Source organism: Clarias gariepinus, chromosome 7, assembly GCF_024256425.1.
Source record: "Clarias gariepinus isolate MV-2021 ecotype Netherlands chromosome 7, CGAR_prim_01v2, whole genome shotgun sequence".
NCBI lineage: Eukaryota > Metazoa > Chordata > Actinopteri > Siluriformes > Clariidae > Clarias > Clarias gariepinus.
Genome location: NC_071106.1, coordinates 9,100,856 through 9,115,095, shown reverse-complemented (window position 1 = coordinate 9,115,095; position 14,240 = coordinate 9,100,856). Strand labels below are relative to the sequence as shown.

General features: G+C 39.2%; 1 protein-coding gene across 2 annotated transcripts in view; it reads right to left on the bottom strand.

Annotated features, from left to right (window-relative positions):
* adamtsl7 (ADAMTS-like 7) overlaps positions 1-14,240 on the bottom strand; it is a 53,954-nt gene that overhangs the window by 10,100 nt on the left and 29,614 nt on the right. For both annotated transcript variants that reach the window (XM_053501147.1, XM_053501148.1), the window contains one exon: positions 575-779. In XM_053501147.1, coding sequence (XP_053357122.1) covers positions 575-779 — 205 coding nt within the window. The remainder of the gene's footprint in view (positions 1-574; positions 780-14,240) is intronic.

Genomic DNA, 14,240 nt, shown 5'->3' with positions numbered 1-14,240 from the left:
ATGAAAGCTTGTTTATGTCCATGACCCCTAAGGCAGGACAGGAAGGAGTGTGAACACAGGGTCCTGTCTGCCACGAGCCAGACACACTGCTGGGGCTCGACGTGGCTCTCATTAAAGCAATGTCTCCAACAATAAAGCACTGACATTCCTCCAGTCACTCCTCATATAGCAAGAGACTTTCGTTCTCTCTCTCTCTCTCTCTCTCTCCGTCTCTCTATCTCTCTCGACACACAGATTTTGCGACTATAATCTCAGAAACAGAAGAAGCTGACTTTTAGTGGGAACTAAAATTATTTTGCTCTTATAGAAACAATCCCAGATTCTTTCATGAGCTCATAATTTTATTTAAATTGAACAATTCGTTATTAATACATCAATAAGAATTTAATGTATTATTAAATTATATTACATTATAACAGTATATATTTACATGCTATTATATCAAACGTGTTGTTTCTGAATGACAAAACGTGTTATTAAGCTTTTTATTCCTTAAATTAGGAAATTAGATTCTTCAACATAAAACTGGAATTATAGTCTGTATGTGTATATGTGTGTATAACCTTCCACTCACCGAGGTAGTTTTGGCTCTTGACCATCTCAGTGATGTTGATTTTGGTGGCTCCCTCTGGGATCTCTACAATCTTGTGGTAGCCCACTTTGGACAGGCTGTGCTGGAACAGGCCAGAAACCAGCCGGCATGCCGTGTTGTCCCCGCCGCAAACACCACATTTATCCAGCACCTTCCCTGAACCCAACAGCTCATCACATCCTGGACTCTGTTACACACAAGCAAGAAAAAGGACATAAAGAGTGTTTCATGTGATGCATCTGCCACTGATTTTCTCACCACATGATGAGAATCCTTTTGCCATGCTGTATATGGGGAAAAGATGTTCAAGAGCTTTAAGGAATCACAGTTACGCAGACTGGTCATAGGCAACAAAAATGCATATGACAGAAGTATACAGTAAATGACAGCACTGGCTCTTCTCTGATACTTTCAAGGCCCCTTATATTGTATATAAACATTTTCAGTTTTCCATTTGTTTGCCCACAAAAAGCAAAGAGGACATGTAACCCTTTTATAAATAAAGTAAAAATAGTCAAGGAACGAAAAACAAATAGAGCTAAGCCCTCAGCTGAGCACTGCTGCATTGGCTTTTACCCCTGAGAACAAGATGGTCACCTCCATGCACCTCCGTTGCTCAGAGGAAGCTACTGACTGTTGTCTGGACGACTACGTGGGGAATTGTCCTATTGTCCTCTTGGGGGACGCCAGTGCTCATGTGGGCAATTAAGGAAGAACCTGGATGGTGATTATTGGAAGAAACAATCTGCCTGAACTGAACATAAGTAGTGTCTTGTTATCAGACTTCTGTGCTTATCAGGGATAAGCATTAACGAACATCATATTTAAACAAAGGGTGATCCACAAGTGTACCTGGTAGCTGAATAATATAGGCCTAAGATCAAACATTGACTCTGCGGTTGTTCTGGACAGATGAGTAAAAATAGGAGTAGGGCTGTCAACTGATCACCACTGATGGTGGGTTAGATCAGATAACAATGGAGATGGCCAGATATATTGGGCAAACCCGAAAATAGAGAAAATGAGCTTAAAAGTCTTTGATGCCCACATCCAGAAGAACTTCATGGAATCTACTTTAAATATTCCTCGGTCAAACCCTTCGTTGTAGAGGTGACTACTCAGTTCTATAGCAGAAGAAGCAGAAGAAGCAACACAGCCCACTGGTAAAGTAGATGGTAGGGGTAAAGAATGAGGCTTTCTGGACATGGTTGATCAAGGGGAATTCTTAAGCAAATGATTACTAGCAGGACAGAAGGCCTGCAGCCAGGGTGGTCATAAATACAGAAACCTTCTGGCTAACTATCAGCCAAGGGAAAACAGAGTTTGGTCCAGGAACTATTTAGTAGGGGAGGAGATATGTGGCATCAGGTGGAACTCCTGAACCAAACTAGCAGGTTCTCTGAGGAGAAGCTAGAGTCTGAAGACTTATCAGGAGCCTCGCTTATACCTTTGACCGGGTCAGTTGATATGAGTCATTTGGCGTTTATACCAGAGAGCGTAAAAAAAAGGAAAGAGTAAGTGATATTTAAAATATATAATTTTTTGTTACCTATCAACATAGCAATATTACCAATAAAATATTTCCATTAAATATGGTGTAGATATGTTTTTTTTTTTCCTCCATGTTTGGTTTTCTTTATTGCCCTCAGCTTGTGGTCTGATTGGCCAGGAGATTGAAAAGCAGTTTGCAACCAAATAATTTTTGGACTCTAACATATAACACTTCATTGTGATGACATACTGTAGACATGCAGATTTTTAAAAACAGGATTTCCAGCAAGTGCTGGAAAGCTCTCTGTGACTAAGCTGCCGGGATTATCATGGTATTGGAGACTCCTTTCATAAATGCTAAATAGAATGGGAAATGTCTTTATTGTCATTGTAAAACTAAAAATAAAAACTTTTTTTTTTACATAACATTTACATTGCTTTACAACAATTACATGTTTATGAAGTCTTAATAAAGTTTATGTGGCATGTCTTCTCTATAATCCTTAAAAAAACTGAAGATTCTTAGTCATCCAGGTGATGTTATCTAACCTCACCTTATTAAAGAGCTGTTACTGTACTATGGAAATGTACAGTATATATAAGGTATTAAATTGCCTTAAACATAACCTGTGATTTGACTTGCAGCCAGATGTTAAGGCTGTTGTTATAGAAAATAAATCCTTTGGACCTGTCAACATACAACAGGTCCTGTTAAACATTTGTAAAACAAGATTCTTTCTGCTGCTCTATTAAATCCATCAAAATCGAGACATCTTATCGTAAAAACAAACCTCAGTGGCACACAGCTTGAGTGAGAAGCTAATAGTTTCTTCTTTTGCCTGGTCTCCCCGGACCTGAAGTGCTCGTGTTTGACCTTACAGCACTCATTTCTGTCCCTGCGATTTGCTCTCAGTGGGTGGTGGTACACCGTCAGGCTCCAGAAGAACTACCAATAACCGAAGTAATGAGTTAAACCTTCCCCGAGATCCACTTTCAGCTGGAGACGGTTAGACGGCTTGCTGGTCGCGGGCAGTCTGACTTCCCTCGCGCATTCCTCACCATTACTGCTGGAATAAGCAGCAGTAGTGTCTGTGTGTCCACGGTAAAATCAGGCACAACTCAGATGGTGGTTGGGAAATGGTTAAGAAAAGACTGATATGTTTATTTTGATGCAAATGTGGTTTAGTTATAAATATTCATGCTACATTTAATAAAAGTCATGAATAAAATATGCTATGGAGAGCTTAGTAATGTTTAACAAAAAGAAAACATCCTTGTATGATCAGATGAACCAGTTAAATCAGATCACTAATGTTTGGTTTGAGTGGGCTTCATCGTTGACTTGTGAGTGAAAATGTTATTAAATTTACTGCAAATTGCCCTGTTTTAATTCAATTCAATGCATCTCAGAAGTATGAGACGACCTTTACAGAAAAGCCACACGCAGAACCTTTCCGCGTCACCCGCACTGGCAGATTAAAATGAGAGTGTCAGATGTGGTACACTTTGCAACATGTGAAGCAAAAAAGAAAGGTTGTGCGAATTTTTTATCAGACTGGCACAGCTCCACCGTTTCACTGGAATATGAGCTCTTTGCTGTGTCTGGGTGGCTGAGTTTATGGTTACGATGTGTGAACAAGAAAAGGTCAATGATCTGAGACATGTCGTGATTAGAATTACAGAAACTGTCTGATTTCCGCAGTCAGCCATGGTGGCTAAGTCTCATCTAAAGACAGCCAAACCACCAAACATCTACAGTAATGTAGCTCTCTGTGTAATATCTGAACCGGCTGGTCATGTTGTCTGCAGAAACACAAAAGGTTCATTTTAACAAGTGAATGCACCAGACATTTTATTTCTAGCTTTAAAAAGGGAAAAATCTTTACTGAAGTAATCATCAGCAGCAAGTTCAAAACAATTTGCGTTAGCTACAAGTAAGTACAGGCTCTTTGGCGCTCTCACTCATATTGGATTGGATGCAAAAATTTAAATCCCCATGGTTTCCAGTTGAAAAGAAAAGAGATGATACAGTAAATACTGTTTGGCATATGAATATTACAAAACATGATCAAGATCAGGGGTCTACAACGATTCCGTGCATGCCTTCTTATGTCTAATGATTTCTTTATGCCCATAAATACAATTATTTGAAGCAGAAGCTCTGTATCATAATCCTGGTTCACGTCACCACTTTTCAATAGATCCATGAACTCTGAACATATGAGACACATCTGTTTTCACTCTGACACAGAAATAATAAACATTTTTACATTACATGAACATTCTTTCAGAGCTTACATACAGTGGTGTGAAAAACTATTTGCCCCCTTCCTGATTTCTTATTCTTTTGCAGGTTTGTCACACTTAAATGTTTCTGCTCATCAAAAACCGTTAACTATTAGTCAAAGATAACATAATTGAACACAAAATGCAGTTTTTAAATGAAGATTATGTTATTAAGGGAGAAAAAAAACTCCAAATCTACATGGCCCTGTGTGAAAAAGTAATTGCCCCCCTTGTTAAAAAATAACTTAACTGTGGTTTATCACAGTTAAAAGTATAATTTCTGTAGTCACCCCCAGGCCTGATTACTGCCACACCTGTTTCAATCAAAAAATCACTTAAATAGGAGCTACCTGACACAGAGAAGTAGACCAAAAGCACCTCAAAAGCTAGACATTATGCCAAGATCCAAAGAAATTCAGAAAAAAATGAGAACAAAAGTAATTGAGATCTATCAGTCTGGTACAGGTTATAAAGCCATTTCCAAAGCCTTGGGACTCCAGCGAACCACAGTGAGAGCCATCATCCACAAATGGCAAAAACATGGAACAGTGGTGAACCTTCCCAGGAGTGGCCAGCCGACCAAAATTACCCCAAGAGCGCAGAGACAACTCATCCGAGAGGCCACAAAAGACCCCAGGACAACAACTAAAGAACTGCAGGCCTCACTTGCCTCAATTAAGGTCAGTGTTCACGACTCCACCAAAAGAAAGAGACTGGGCAAAAACGGCCTGCATGGCAGATTTCCAAGGCGCAAACCACTTAAGCAAAAAGAACATCAAGGCTCGTCTCAATTTTGCTAAAAAACATCTCAGTGATTGCCAAGACTTTTGGGAAAATACCTTGTGGACCGACGAGACAAAAGTTGAACTTTTTGGAAGGTGCGTGTCCCGTTACATCTGGCGTAAAAGTAACACAGCATTTCAGAAAAAGAACACCATACCAACAGTAAAATATGGGGGTGGTAGTGTGATGGTCTGGGGTTGTTTTGCTGCTTCAGGACCTGGATGGCTTGCTGTGATAGATGGAACCATGAATTCTACTGTCTACCAAAAAATCCTAAAGGAGAATGTCCGGCCCTCTGTTCGTCAACTCAAGCTGAAGCGATCTTGGGTGCTGCAGCAGGACAATGACCCAAAACACACCAGCAAATCCACCTCTGAATGGCTGAAGAAAAACAAAATGAAGACTTTGGAGTGGCCCAGTCAAAGTCCTGACCTGAATCCTATTGAGATGTTGTGGCATGACCTTAAAAAGGCGGTTCATGCTAGAAAACTCTCAAATAAAGCTGAATTACAACAATTCTGCAAAGATGAGTGGGCCAAAATTCCTCCAGAGCTCTGTAAAAGACTCGTTGCAAGTTATCGCAAACACTTGATTGCAGTTATTGCTGCTAAGGGTGGCCCAATCAGTTATTAGGTTCAGGGGGCAATTACTTTTTCACACAGGGCCATGTAAGTTTGGATTTTTTTTCTCCCTAAATAATAAAAACCATCATTTAAAAACTGCATTTTGTGTTTACTTGTGTTATCTTTGACTAATAGTTAAATGTGTTTGATGATCAGAAACATTTAAGTGTGACAAACATGCAAAAGAATAAGAAATCAGGAAGGGGGCAAATAGTTTTTCACACCACTGTAAGTAGTTGCAAGACTGTAGCTGGCTTTTGGTCTGATTATCTCCCTTTAGGTATCTAATTGAGACATATTTATGGTCACTGCTACGGAAGCTGTGCTGGGAACATATACTGTAGACTGATTCATAGACATGGGGTGGAGGAAGGTTATTGCTTGAGTTATGCCTCCAAATACGGACAGCAAAGCCAAAGCCAGAGGCCAACTGAGTGGCCCTCTAGAACAGCTTAAGTTAGAGGCAAACAAGGTGGCCTCTCCAGCACAGCCCATACCAGAGGCAGATAGGGCAGGCTCACTAACAACATCCAAGCCAGAAAATCAAGAAAAAACGAAGAGGGTGCAAAATGACTCCAGGGTTGGGGGTTCAAACCTTACCTCTAATCTGAGTTTATATGTTCTCCCTATGCTTTATGGGTTTCCACCAGGTACCAGGTAGGCTTGTAGGGGTTTACAAATTCCTCGTAGTGTGTAATTGTTTGTGTCCTACTGACTTCAAGGAGTTGGCACCCAATCCAGGGTGTCCCTCACCTAGTGGGCTCCCTGAAACACTCTCTAGGTAAGATAAGCGGTATGGAGAATTAATAAATGAAAACACCACCTACATTTGATATAGAAAATAAATAAAACCTATAGTTTTTTATTTGACTAAGACATCATGCATTTGTTGCCACGAGTACATCTGAGATAAAACAGGATGGTTCGTTGGCACCTTAAAATCGACGTATGTCCAGTGAAAATGTAAATTTGTTCTTGTTTATGAATCTTGAAGACTGGCACAAACTTTAAATTCTAGTGTCTCCATAAACAATGATAATGGCACTAAGTAAACTAATTAATGAAGGAGGTAGTTAACTGATCAACTATTTAAGTAGCAGCAGAAGTAGCTTAATAGGAAAACAAAAGACAACGTGACAGTGCAGGAAGTACTGTAGTTAGTAAACATTTTGGGAAGTTTAATGGATCTAGAACAGGATCAGCTCATCTGGAAATTCAATATCCCCCATTACCTGAACTTCCAGCCAAGCATTTATTACCAAGCTGAACGTACACCAAGACAGCTTGATATAAGATGGAAATTAAATAACCCTGTGATATTCTCCCAACTGGAGATGGAATAAAAGAGAAAAGAGAGTGCAATCCCATATTTGTTTCATTACAAGCATTTAAGCATCAAAGAACTGCTGACTTTGCAGTTTCCTTCCATCTGTAAGAAGCTATGCATGGAGAGAGGCTGCACTTGCAGATGGCCAAATGTGACCATCCATATAGAACAGAAAAGGAGACCTTAGCTAAGATCCTTCTACTGTACACACTTTACACTGCAACACAACATTACACTAACATGTATTTACTGGTAGAGAGTTACGTACAAAGAGATCTATGATAAATATTGCTATCTCATGATCACAGCTGTTAATTATGGACTAACAAACTGGGCGAAGGGTCAAGTCAACCTTTCCTTAGATCTTTAACAACTTCCTTCCTAATATTCCCTAGTATGGAGGACCTTAACACGGCCATCAATTCTCTTAACCAGGATTATTAACCCAAGTATTATATCATTAAAAAAAAGACAAAAAAGTTGATTAGTTAGGAAGAGATTTGAAAACAACCCCTCTAAAAGCATGGAATAGTGGTAGGTGCAAGGCAAGTAAACAGTCAAGTGTTTTGTGTTTTAGGGGACTAACTACTGTAGTCAACTGATGTTGTAGGCAGCAGGGTAGAGCGGCAGATACCATTGCCTGTTACAGCTCATGATGTTCGAGGTTGCTCTGTGATGCACTGACACCCCATCCACAGATAGAAAATGGTCTTGCAGGATATTTGCTCCACATGGGGGAGACACTAGGTGGTGTAACTATACGTGGTGTTTTTTGGAAGGTAATTCTTCTAACCCTAATTATCAAACAATGTCTTTCCTCAGTCTTTACTTTACAGACTTTCCTCCACTAGTTCATGAACGATTCGTTCTTTTTTAACGAGTCTTTAACGTGACTTAGAAGAATGATTAGTCTTAGAGAGAGTGTTTCATTCATCTTCTACTGGGCGCGCATACGCAAAGCATTGCAAAACCTTGGCAGGTTATGTACAGAAAACAGAATTGAGCGGTTTATCTCATCTCATCTCAGTCTTTTAGTCTGTTCGTTCTTTTGTCACGTGACTTCCATAGACGCTATGCAGTGAACTGCTCATTCTGTTTATCATATGTCCTTAGCTGCATTGTGATATTTTTAGTACTGGAACTATAGTCAAAATGTGTGTGTGTAGATGTGTAGGAGGTCTGTTTATTGAAAGTGTAACATTTTATGACATTAAAAAAAGAAAGAAAGAAACTGAAAAAGATTTGTTCATTTTGATGAACGAAATTCCAAGAACTGAGTCACTAACATGATCCAAACGTCCCATTACTATCCTTCACTGGGTCTCTGGATTAGGAAGGAGCACTGACTGGCTTACAGTTCCCACGTAGTAAATCATCTAACCCATCATAGATGAGACTAAGTTCTTGTAACTAATTGTAACATTGAAGAAGTTTCAAAAAAAGGTTGGTGAATGAAATGATGAAGCTGGAGAAATATGTTCTTCTTCGGTTATATCACCTGCTATCAATTGGTACCCTGTTCAGGCAGAACCACTTTGCACATGTTAAAAAAAGTTACAATCTGAATAAATGCTTTGAGCAATGTGTAAATGCACATCTTATTAGATCAGCTTCCTGGTAAACAGTTAAGTTGGAATCTCTAATCGGACCGAATGATTTCAAATCGACTGAAGAAATATTGTCCATGTAAAGTTAGCTAACAATCTAAGCAGTTTAGGGATGAAGGTTTAACAGGGGCAGTTGTAGAGTTTATTTTGTGAAATTATAGGGCTTCTTTCACAATTTTTTATTTTTTCACGCTATAGGAATAACTCTAACAAGTTTCAGGACAATCAATTTCTGCAAAAACTAAAAAAGCCAAATGCTGCACTGTAAAGGTAAAATACTGTATGAAATGGCACACACTACACCAACTACTAAAAATTCTTATAGATATTCCTGTTAGTCCACAACCCTTGTAGCTGAGACTCACAGTATTACCAGTTACTGCTCCAGCATGATCGAGAAACCTGGTGAAGTCTGTGCGGTTTGGCTAAGATTGGAGCCCAAAACCTCAGCTATCCCATCCCAACCCATATGATCTCCTGCCAGTACTGCAGATTTCATCCTTACAGAGCAGAATAAGGTGAACAGGAGCCACTGCAACACTAGGAGGTCGATGTTCGAGAAACGTGAGAAGGACAGCATTTGAAAAATGAGAAAAGGAAAACATGCCGCGTTCATTGTGAAGAAAAATCAGGAGAAGCATAAAATGCAACATTAACCGAAAAATGTCAGACGTCTGTTCGTCCAAACAGACTATCGGTTTTCACAGTCACAAAAGGTTAAACATACCAGCTTTGTTCGAATGACAATAAAAATGACACATGCATTGATGCGTTCTTTGCACTTCCTCCTGTCCCGCTGCACTTTAAAGAGACCGGTCATGACGCGACAGCTGAAACTGAATATAACAACAAAACCGGTGTGTGTGTGTGTGTGTATGGGTGTTTGTACAGCATGTGGCCTCCACATAAGGAGGTAAAAAATAATCTTTAGTACTTTTAATGAAAAAAAAAAAAAAAAGACAGCACCTGTTTTGGATACAGTTTGCTAACATCTTGTTTAGCTTCTAGGCATTTATTATTTAAAGTGATTCAAACATATGTTATGGACAAATGGACTAAATTCTAGGTTACTTAGGTTTAAAAACTTACATGTTAGACTACAGCACTTATAAAATGTAACATACAAATGTCAGATGAATGTTAAAATATCTTTCTTCTGAATGTAAGACATCTGCGACTCAGCTACATTACACGCTATGTTACAGCTAAAGGTCTCACCTTCTTCACCTGGGGTCGTAGTGGTTAGCATTGTGGCCTCTCACCTCCAGGGTCGAGGGTTTAATAACATGTCTCTGTGTGTGGAGTTTGCATATTCTCCCTGTTCTTGGTGGATTTTCTCTGGGGACTCATCCACAATCCAAAGACAGGCAGATTAAGCGAAATAGTTCCCAAATTTCCTATACTGTGTAAATGAGAGTGTGTGTGTGTGCTGTGATGTACTGTATTGGTACCCTGTTCAGGTTAAACCCCTGCCTAGTGCCCAAAGTCTCCTGGCATGGCCTCCAGACCTCCCGCGACCCTGTACAGGATAAGCGCTATAGAAAGTGAAGGGATGAATGTATCAGACTCAATTAATATGTAAAACAGAATTTTAGAAATGTATTAGTGCCATAGGTTGGGGGTATGTTTGGGTTAAAGTCATCTAATTCAAGTGAGCAGTAAAAGATATGAAGCTGGAAAAAAGGTGATGCTCACAGTATCTACATGCGAGTCATTCATTCATTATTAGTATCTGCTTGATCAGGGTTGCTCTGGGGTAAATTAGGCTGTATGGTGGGGCTGGGGTAAATTACTGGTTGTATGTCTATAAGTTTAGAAAAATTAACCAACCAGCAAAAAGCAAAACCTCACTATAGAGAACTACAGAAAGAGTCTTGTACACGTCTATAGTTAAGAGCAATTATGGGCGGCGTGGTGGCTTAGTGGTTAGTGTTGTTGCCTTGCACCTCCAGGGTCCGGGTTCAATTCCCATCTTGGGGTGAGTGTGCATATTTGCATGTTCTCTCCATGCTTGGTGGGTTTCCCACATTGTGAGTGTGTGTGTGTGCCCTCTGATGGACTGGCATTCAGTCCAGGGTGTACCCCGCCTTCTGCGCCAAGTATCCTGGGATAGGCTCCGGGGCCTGTGTGATCCTGTATACATATGGTCAGAGAGGGTATTCACATATCACACTGACACAGTGGACATTTCATTTTCCACTGAATATTTTCCCCCAGAATTATCTAGCATTTTGGGGAAATTGTGGTGTAAACTAAACCGGGGAACTCTGGCTTTGCTGTACAGACTTTGCTGTGCTACTTTGAATATCCCTATACAATACACACATAGACCTTTACAGGCTAACTGCCGGGACTCACAGTAGCCCTGTTCACACCAGCTAAAAATCTTCTCTTACATTAATCTGTGTAACTCAAGACACAGAACACCATGGGGTTATAACCAAAACGGTAGTCCGAGCGCGGAGCTGCCAAAAGAAACACAAGGCACCACTGGAAAGCAGTAAATCAGCCTTCGTGTGAATTCAGGACATTTTACACAAAGTCGATTCAAACATCCCGTATCGATGCAGATTAACTAGGCTTCTGAGGATGAATGTGAGCGCACAGGAAGTCTCCAGTGGAAGAGGACTATACCTTAGCGTGATCATCACAGATCCATACAGTGTATGCACATACACAAATAGGCTTAAGGGCAACCTGAGAACTTTAACAATCCCTCGTAAGCACGTTCTGAGGCATGAGGCCAAGGTTAGCATCACAACATAAACACACAGCGCTAATAAAATGAGCTAAAATAGCCAGAACAGTGTTGATTCAACTGGTGTTATGGGCGTCGGGTTTCCCAAACGCTTGTTCAGAAACCCACACTACGCTTGGGCGTAAGCTCAAAGGTCATCTCTATGTATCACGTTTCTAAGAATATATGTGCTACTTTACTCTGTAATGGTTAGTTCCTGCTTTCCTATGCTAATGATATATATATTGATAGAGATATATCAGAATAAACAGAAAGAGAGCAGAGCATGATATGTTTTTATAAGGTTAAAAAAGGAAAGAAAGAGAACCGTGAAATGGCATTTTGGTGGCCCCTCAGCTTATAGATCAGTCAGTGTGTGGGATGTAGTGACAGCTTAACAACATGGAGGGTCAAACCATTTCTGGAAGCCAAATAACAGGAAACTACAGTACATGCTCACTAACAATAAAAACCTAAAAAAATAAATAAAAAAAAGACAGGGCAAGGTCAGGAGAAGGATGCAGCTGACAGAGCATCGTGGTTTATGGTTTAGCAAAAGTTCAAAGTTGATCAAAACAATCCATCTCATAACTGAACATGGGTGAAGGTGATGATTAATAGACTTAATAGAGATGTTAAGTTAGGATTCAGAAGTGAAAAAGTAAAGTATGAATGATCTTGGTGAATTTGGTCATTATGAAATTAATTTTTCCATTGACTTAACCATGAGCTAGATTAAACAGTGTTATAATCGAATGTAAAATCATACTGTAAGTCAAACTGATTTTTTAAAATAAAAATAAATTTTCTCATGAGGTTCTACATCGCTTGCGATCAGTAATGTACACCAACATCAAAGTAAGCATGGAGACAATGGTATTCCTTATTTAACCATAACTGTAACTCATACTGTAGCATAAAAAGTAAACACCCCTCCATCTTGCTTTGTAACAAAGGTTCAATTCTACTCAATTATAGAAACATTGATATAGATGTCTATCCCCAATGAACAAGCCGGGAAAACCTCCTGCTGAAAGTCGACATCAAGAAGAGACCTTGGCAGAAAGTAGACAGTGTCGAATTCAGCACATAATATCTAATATCAATATGTTCACACCTTCAACAGTAAATGACTACCACTTGTATTACAAAAGCAATTATAGTTGAATTTGCTTTATATTAGTCATACAGATTTAATATTAAATTAAATATATAACCATGACCGTAGAAATACATTTATTGGTAATGTTAATATATTCTGACTGATTATTATCACTTATAACCTCTGGCTAGATTTTTGCTAAAACATCATTTTTTGGAGCTTGGGCATACAGAAAACAAAAAAACAAACTTGTTCTTCCAAACTATCACTTTGCAAAGTAATTCCAAGCTCAGAATTTCCAGTTACACGTTCTATAAAATGCACACATTGACAGTCTGAGACACTGCTTAAAGCAGGGCTTATAGATAGCTAGGTGGCACAGTGGCTTAGTGGTTTGCACTGTCACCATGCACCTACAGGGTCTGGGTTTAATTCCCACCTTGGGTCTGTGTGCATGAAGTTTGCATGTTTGGTGGGTTTTCTCCGGGTACTCTGGTTAGATTGCTTGCTGTTCCCAGTGTGAATGTTGACCAGAGGTCCAATCGTTGCCATAAAGTCACCATTGGGACTACACAGGTTGATGGATGAATAGTAGAATGTGTACATGTGCATGTGTGCAACTGGAAAACACCAATTATGGCAGCATGTCTTTGAAGTGTGGGAGAAAACCAGACTACCTGGAGGGAACCCACCATGCATGGGGAAAACATGCATACTACAGCACATGCATGCTAAATTCTTTACTACAAAAAAAGGCTTGTGTGAAAATCCCAGTAGATCAGCTGATAGAGAAATACTTAAACCAGCCAGTCTACCATCAACAATCATGCCACTATCAAAATAACAGTTTATTAAAAATAATAACTTTCTCCTCATTCCCATGATTGATGTGAACATTACCTGAAGCTGCTCATCTGTATACAGCACTGCTGCCCCATGATTGGCTGATTAGTTAATTGCATAAATATAAAGGTGTACAGGCATGGCAAGTGCTGTTGATGAAGAGAAACCTCCAAAACAATACTTCGAGAGACTGTAAAATGAATTGCTACTCAGTAAATATCTGTTTATTGTTGCTATAACAGTGATAATAATAATAATAATAATAACTAAGTTATTTTAAGACCATTACACAACATTGCATCTTAGTATAACTGAATAAAATGTAAGAATGTCCAGTTTACAATTTATATATAAAAATTTATATTGATGAATATACAGTATGTTTTATAAGATAAATACATTTTCCGCTTAAATAAAACCACACCATTCCTTCGCTGATTATTTTGCTATACCAGCACTCCTCCAAGTTTAATCCACATCTACTTAATCTTATGTACATTACATAGCCCAAGGATGATGAGAGGGCCAGATGTGATGCGAATGAAGGAAAGTAGCTGCCCTGTATAACATTTTGGACGTACTTATCCCATATTAGACCATATTAAACTGTGGAAAAAGAAAACCATGTCTTGTCATTATGGTGATAGTATAAACCATGAAATGAGTGTACAGAAATGATTATAGAAATATATGAATAATAGAGATGCGGGAATAGACGCAGTTATAAAGTGCGATTCTTTTGCATTGTGTAGCAATAAACGTCTCACCAGAGTCACTATAAAATAGATTAATTTTAATGCATATGTTAGCCTTTAAGGTGGTAAAGTGTCGCTGTTTTCTTTATAATCA